Source organism: Prosopis cineraria, unplaced genomic scaffold (assembly GCF_029017545.1).
Source record: "Prosopis cineraria cultivar Desert tree isolate PC_DT_omini unplaced genomic scaffold, ASM2901754v1 PC2, whole genome shotgun sequence".
Lineage (NCBI taxonomy): Eukaryota > Viridiplantae > Streptophyta > Magnoliopsida > Fabales > Fabaceae > Prosopis > Prosopis cineraria.
Window position 1 is genome coordinate 35,841,211 of NW_026555333.1, and position 8,153 is coordinate 35,849,363.

Below are 8,153 nucleotides of genomic sequence, written 5' to 3' on the forward strand. Positions count from 1 at the left end.
TTTTATTACCATTCTTTGTTAAGATTGTGTAGTGAATATTGATAATGTCAAGGTGAACATTACACTTTTCATATTTCCTTAGTATAGAGGCTTAACGCTCTTCTTATGGTCTTTATCTTTCTCAACAAAAATATATTTCTGATATTCTGCAGTGATGTCATATTCCTATTACTCGACCCCTCGAACCCCCCCTAGCTTATGGTATCTCCTTGTTTACCTGTCAAGGAGAACTCTTCTCTTATCCTACTCTTTATCGAAGCATTGTGGAAAACTCTGAATATCTTGCCTTCTCCTGACCTGACATCTCCTTTACTGTTAATCTTGTATCCTAGTTCATGCATGCTCTAATTAATATAGCCATACTGGTCAGCTGTCAAAAGAATTCTTTGATACCTACACGACATCACCGTCTCCTTGTTCGTCCACTTTCATCCTTCCCAATATCTACCTTTTCTAATGTTGATTGGGGTGGTTGCATTGACGATTGCCATTCAACCACTATTTTTTTCCATTTTTCTTGGCTCTAATCTTTTTTCTTGGAGTTCTAAGAAACGACTAGTAGTTGTAACATCAAGTATAGAGGCTAAATATAAAGCATTGACTATTACTACATGTGACATTATCTGAATACAGCCATTAATTGGTGAACTTGGCATCTTCCTCTCTCAAGCTCCTCTTCTTTACTATGACAACATAGGAGCTATTTATCTTGTAGCAAATCCAGAAACACATTAATCTAGATAATCACTTTATGATGAATGGATAGCCTCCAAGCATCTTTGCTTCTCCATTATTTCATCACAGGTTCAACTTGCTAATATTTTCACCAAAACTCTACAAGTATCTCGCTTCAACACACTCAAGTCGAGCTTCATAGTCACTTCGCTTCCTTCTACAGGCTTGCGGGAGCATGATGGAATACATTAGCATAAAGAAAGATCCAAGGATACTTTTGACTCTTTGACCAAAGCTAAGTCATAATACTTTTATCTTTTTCTAATTTATTATGTTTCAAGCTTTCTTAGTCATGTTATGTCTTTTCACTTGTTCTTTTGTATTCTCTCCTATATATAGGGGTAAACAATGTACAGACAGGCAAGTTGCATAAGTGAACAAACTCTGCTTTATTGTTGCTTTCATTTTCACTAATAGATGCAATTCGTACATTGCACAGGAAGAGCAAAAAATTCTATCAGATTAGCGGAAGAATATTTTCCTGATCATAATTTAAACCATATGATTACAAATAGAGCTAACAAAATTTCATGATTCCATGAGTCAACCATGGTTAACTACACATTTCTACTTTTCAATCTTCTCCAAAAAAAAAAATCCACATACAATCCATTCATTTATTAGAATTTCGTGCATTTATTTTCCAAGCCAAAAGCATAAGTTAACGGCTTCACATGAAATAAGGTAAAAAAATATAAATATAATCATTAGAATACTGATAAACATAAATATAATCAATAACTACACCGCCAAGTAATTGTGAAAATAACAATAGAATCATAAGGATATATATGGAAAAGTATCATCCCACTTAATGTTACTTACTGTATTTTCTTCCAAAACATGAATAATGTCATGATGAAACCATAATCTGCTGCGTTTTCCTGGCTCTTTTGGTGATTCTTGACGAACAATTTCTCTCCCCATGTCTTGTACCAAATCATGCATTTCAATACAATATTTTCCAATATTTATGAGGCATTTGTCTTCCAAAACTCTAACAAAATAACTTGGATCAAAACCATGAACTTGTTCCACCATATACCTGACATATTCCAAATCTTTGGCTTTAAAGAAACAAGCAATGTCAAGGAATATTTCTTTTTCAACTTGCTTTAAGCCATCATAACTTACTTTCAATATTTGTTGAATGTTTTCATTGGGAATTCTTTTGTATAAATCTAACACAGATTCCCACTCAGTTACATCCATACCACACAAGTTAGAGCCTATTACTTCAAGGGCTAATGGAAGACCCTGTGCATAAACTATTGCACGGTTCAAAACCTCCATGTGACTTTCATTTACTTGGTTATTTCTAAAGGCATTCCAACTTAACAATTCAAGAGATTCTTTAGCATTGAATGCCTCTATGTCATATTTTCTTTCAACTCCATGCATTACAAGTACCTGTTTGTCTCGTGTTGTTATAATGATCCTACTACCACTTCCAAACCAATTGCAATCACCAGCTAACTTTTCTAATTGCTCACATTTGTCAACATTATCAAGAATCAAAAGAATTCTCTTTTGCATGAGTCTCATTTTTATTAACTCGACTCCTTCATTGATATCTTCTACTTTGATGTCCACTCTAGCAATCTTTGAAAGCAGTTTCTCTTGCATTTGTTCTAAGCCAAGTTTCCTTGAGTTTTCTTTGATATCATGGAGAAAGCAAAGACCTTCAAAATTATCAGCAATTGAATTATACACAGCACGTGCTATTGTTGTTTTACCCATTCCACCAATTCCAAAAATTCCTACCATGTAGACCTTGTCATTGGACTCAATTTCTAAGAGAGAGTTAATTTTTTGCACTCGAGAGTCTAACCCAATAGGATATTTAGCAATATGTAAAGGAACTCGATTTATTTTACCAGAGATTTCTTTCACAATCCTATCAACAAATTGATATTCATATCCATGCCTGAAAAATTACAACAACAAAAGATTGTCAACGGTAATTAATTACATCCTATTCATGCTTGTATGCAATAAATTTGTATTTATTTACATATAGCCTCTTGTGAATCAAGGTTAGGAAAACAAAAAGAAAAAAGAGGAAAAAAGTTTTGACTTACCTAGGATTAAAATGTAAGCCAGAGATATTAGCTATTTCATGCAATGCAAGCTTCCAACTCTGTATCTTCTTTTTATCAGCTCTGAAGTTTATTTTATGCATAGTCCATGCATGTTCATAATTTCCTGTTTGATGTCGCACTTCTGAAGGCTCCACATCATAAAAAATGGGCAAAACTAGCCGAGACTTTCCCTTAATACACTGATGGATTTTAACAAGTTCATTGAGACAAAATGTTGAGGAAATATAGTTCTTAGAAAATACAATAATAGCCATCCTAGAATTTTCAATTGCTTTGAGAAGTGTTGGTGTAATTTCATCCCCTCTTCTTAGTTCCTCATCATCAATGAAGGTGCGAACTCCCTTTTGACTTAGAGCGTGATACATATTTCCAGTAAAACCATGACGGGTGTCTTCACCTCTAAAATTGATGAAGACATCATAAGTCCATTGATAGTGGAAGGAAGAAGAGGTTGCTGCTAACCTTGTCATTAATGGCTTCCTACTGATAGAAACCAATAAATCAAGTCATTTGACCTTAAAAAATTGTGGAGAGTGATGATACCATTTACCATGGGAAAGATAGGAAATGATGAAGATCTAAAAGAGTTTCCTACTAACCAGGAAAAAAGAATTTGCTGATGACGAAGGGCTAGCTAGTGAGATATAAATAAAGATATAGCAAAGTTACATGGAAAGTTATGGAGGGTGATGATACCTGGAAACGTTGAAGATCAAAATGAGTTCATCACTTACAAGGAAAGCTGAAGTTTCTAAAAGAGAAGCAACGGTGAGGCAGAGTAAAGGAATGGGAACTGACAATAAATATCGAGATTGATGCATTGGGATTGACTTGTAACAGACGAAAGCATGCAATTTGCAGATTAGGAGTTTATAAATACAATTTGCAACGCTGACAATGACTTGCTGAATTTCAAAATTGTCGGTTTGTCTATTCTTCTTATTGAACCACTTCTTTTTTTACAGCACCACTTCTGTGTTTGAAAGTAGCACAAGAAATTGCAAGTTGCATTTAAAATAAGAATTAGTTTCTCCTAATAATTAAAGGAGCTATGACCACTAAGCACGTGGTTGGTCTTGTGTCCAAATTTGTGTAAATATAGAAAATGTAACCCAATCAAAACCATATAAAAGAAGTGCTAGTATTTAGTCTTTTCCTAATCATTTTTGTTTGAAAAAACAAAAAAATAGAACAGTGACGCACATTGTATATTTCCTCTATTAAAAAATGCTTTTTAAAGAGTTGAATATAAAAAAATATAAGACATTTTTAATTTTTTAAAGTGTAATTGTTGTCTTTTTTAAAAAACATCCCTATTGATGGATGACTTTATATTTACTGTAGAGTGTTTAATAAGGTTAAATATAAAAAAATAAGATTAAATTGAAAGTAGGTAATTACTTTATTGAAATGTGATATTCAATTAAAAATACTTTATATTTTTGAATTAAAAGAGTAGGTAGTTAAAGTGAATTGACTTGTACATGGAAGAGACTAACGACTAATCATGTAAAATGTTATACTAATAATCAAAGAAGACAACCAAAAAAAAAAGGTAAATTACATTAACAGTCAATTAAAAAAGAAAGAAAGAAAGAAAACAACAGTAGATAGATATCTACGTATATTAAACAACTGGATGCGTTAATTTGCGTGTGCTGTTCATTGGCGATGAATACTTCAAATTGTTATCCTTGATTAAGTGTGCTCTTGGGGCACATGCGTTGCATATATACTGTCATTGTGGATTTGTGTTCAGACCACGTTCTCCTAAGAGCTAATTAACTATCTTGCTCTCTCTTCATTAATATATATAGTTTTATATATATATATATATATATATGTATATGTATATATAATATTAATGTAGTCCGTTAGAAGCGTAAATTATACATGTTAAAAACTTGAAATCATGAGATCGTGGGCCGGGTTTATTGTTTAATAATGTTGAGATTGGCTGGCCATGTTGCCTAAAGACTATATAGAAAAATTAATTATTTTTTGTAGCATCGTGCCATTTATTCTTACTAATAAAAATAACTTAAATTGATAAATAAATAACCTTATTTTTTAGCTGTAGTTAAAATATATAAAACTTCTCTAAACCCTCCCCCCTTCCCCTTGTATTAACTAAATGTTGGCGTCTTTTAAGTGAAGTCAAGAAGCAGAAACGTCAAAATCATCACGTAAAAGAGAGAAAGAGGTATTGCGAGGGTCAGATAAAATGTCTTTCCTCCTATTAAAAATATAAAATATTTTTAAATAAATTTTATTTTAAATAAAATAATTACTTATTTTTAAATTAATTCTATTTTTTATATTTATTTTTATTAAACACCTTATAATAAATATAAAATTATTATTAATAAAAATATTTTTTAAAAAATAATGATTATTTTTTAAAAAATTAAAAATGTCTTATATTTTTTAATATTTAATTTTTAAAAAATACTCTATATTTTGTAACGGATAAAGTACTTTTTTAATATTCCTTCTACTTTTGAATTTTATTTAGCATATCATCTATAAAGCAATAATATTATTATCACTAGTCTAATTGTCGTTGATGAAGCTACTTTGACTATCATTGATAAGTTATCCTATACAATCTTTCAAATTCTTAGCAATAAGCTTTGTGATGATTTTATAGCTGACATTGCAATGTGAAATTGGATGAGAATCTTTTGAGCTTTCTAGGTCTTAAATTTTAGGGATAAGAGTGAGAAACATCATAACAATATCATATATAGAGTTCAAATTGGTGAACACTTTCCTAAACAAATTGCTTATGCTTCTTTTAAGGTCATTCCAATAAGTGTGGATAAACCTTATCTGTAAACCTCCCAAACTTAGAGCCTTAAAAACTATGATATTTAACATGACAACTCCAATATCTTCATTAGTAACCTTTCTATGAATATCATCCAAATGATCTTCTCCTGATACTGGAAAGGAGTGATAATTTGATACTCTGGGTCTAGTTTCATTTTCTTTTATGAAAAGGTTGTAAAAGAAAGAGATTTCCCTATTTCAAAGCTCATCTTGCTCTTCTTCCCATTGACCATTGTCATATTTAAAGATAATGAATCCTACTCTTTTTCCTTTCTACAATTGTTAAGGCATGAAGGAATATCATGCTCTTGTCATCCCAACTTAGCCATTTACATCTCATCTTTGGAAACAAAATCAATTCTTCTTGTATAAGGATTTTATTGTGTTCATCTTGAAGAGATTTTTCTAAATTTTTAAGAAAAGAGTTATCAACCACCATCCTTTTCCTCTCAATACCTTCTAATCTATTCATAATTCTTCTTCTTTTCCCACTAATTTTCCCAAACTCATTCTTGTTCTAATTAGTGGCCAGTAGAATGAACAAATATATTGACACCTTCCTTTCAATTTCTATCCTCCTTCCATGATACTTTAATGATGTTAAGAAAGGACTCATTAAGTATTCAAGCTACTTGACATTTAAAAAGGTTACTCTTATTAACATCATTGTTATCTCTATTAATTTGAACTCTAATATGTCTATGATGAAAGTTAAACTTAAAGACATATTGGAATGTAGCTTTTCTAATCTTTTTACTTCCTTGTTTATCTAAAGAAAACAAATGACAAATTATTTAACGGGTCCAATGCAATCTAATCACATTAGGCTTCACCAAAATATAACTAAGCCACAAAAAGAGCCTAACCTATTCTATAACTAAACCCAAACCTAGTATAAAACACCGCAACCTTCTAGACCCTTACTAGACACATGCCCACCACCAGCTTCAACTAAACAACTATCTGACACCCATCGCCTTAGCTTAGTGCATCATCAACTAAATAAATATCTATAGATCTATAATAGTTAAATAAACATTACAATAAAAATAGATAGATAGATATTATATATAAACTAAGACCTACCTTTTAGCAATAAAGAAAGATGGATTAGGGGCAACAGATTTTTTTCATTATTTCCAAACAACATAAACCAAGGCCTGTTACACAATTAACTATAAACTAGCATAAAAATATAGCATGTGTTTAGTAATAAGACGCTCATCTATTGTTCATCAAAAATCATTTATCAATACAAGCAATATTGCAATAAAATTGAAATCACCTTATGCCACCTTCAAAAGAGTACAAGGGAAATAGATTATTTACCAAAGGTAATTGAATATCTAGTGTGAATTTATCCCTAATTACTTTTTCTAATTTACATGTTCATATTATACATGTATGTTCCAAAATTTCAAGCTATAACCATTACATGTTTCCAATTATACCCATGTTAGATGGAGGGCATTAAATAGAGAGATTTAAAATAGTGTGGCACTAAATGAAGGGTTTTTGCATTAAAAATTTATAAGCCATATAAAGGTGTAATTTCAAACTTTAATGAAAGTAAAAGTATGTGTTCATTTTATTGTGGGAGAAAACTATGCATTATAATATTTCCTATAAAATTCAGTAGATTGTAATCTCTTCAAATTATCAATACAAACTATATTTATGTTTTTTTTTTGTTTTGAGCATGTGTTGCATAAAAATAAGTAGACACAATGGATGAGTACTTGGTCTCACTTTCAGCTTTGTATTTTACGAGTTTCATTAGTTTATTTCAAATTAGTTTATCATAAATCACTACACCTTATATAGTTATTAGTTGTGCTTTCGATAATTGGTTTCTTTTCATATGAATCTTCATCACCGTTTCTATCATTTGTGTAGTATTAGAGTAGTTAAATCTAACCTAAGCAGATTCATTAGGGAAAAATTATTATGTAAAAAATTCATGGTGGTCTACTCAAACATTTTGTTCAATTACTATTTGGAATATTGACACATTATGTTTATCAAATCTATTTTACAAAGTTGGCTAACTATAATTTTGTTTTGCCTTTCACAAGCATATATATGTTAAAGTTATAATACACAATGTAATGATTAAGCAATGAGACTAGAGAAGATATGTTTAACGATAATCAACAACTTAATTAATTAGTTATGTTTTATTGGACTCAAAGCTTGGTTAAATATTATGATTTACTAATCAAGATTTTTTCTTTTTTAGAATAATCAAGACTTTTGAAATTATATATCAATAAAGATTTATTCAGTTGGTAAAGATTTGACTCATAATTGACAAAGTTGCATAATCAAATTCTGTTGCCAATTTGAGGACCTTATTAGTGGGTGATTTATAACTACTTTTATAATTGCTCATTAAACCTAGAAGCATATCCTATCTCTAGTGAACCCCTGGAACCCAACTCATTTAAACTTTTTTCTATGAAAAAAAGACTTTTTAAATTATAT

General features: G+C 30.5%; 1 protein-coding gene across 2 annotated transcripts; it reads right to left on the reverse strand.

Annotated features, from left to right (window-relative positions):
- Positions 1-652: 652 nt before the first annotated feature.
- Positions 653-3,653, reverse strand: LOC129301679 (TMV resistance protein N-like). Of its 2 annotated transcripts, none has more exons than XM_054940274.1 (4): positions 3,534-3,653; positions 2,817-3,320; positions 1,561-2,662; positions 653-899 (listed from the first exon to the last, which is right to left on the reverse strand). In XM_054940274.1, exons 2-4 carry the CDS (start codon positions 3,305-3,307, stop codon positions 807-809), a joined length of 1,686 nt encoding a protein of 561 aa, XP_054796249.1. In that variant the 5' UTR covers positions 3,308-3,320; positions 3,534-3,653; the 3' UTR covers positions 653-806. The 2 variants fall into 2 exon arrangements, with proteins under 2 accessions (XP_054796249.1, XP_054796250.1); XM_054940275.1 differs by having other exon boundaries at positions 2,817-3,317; positions 3,534-3,589.
- Between the last annotated feature and the right edge of the window lie 4,500 nt (positions 3,654-8,153).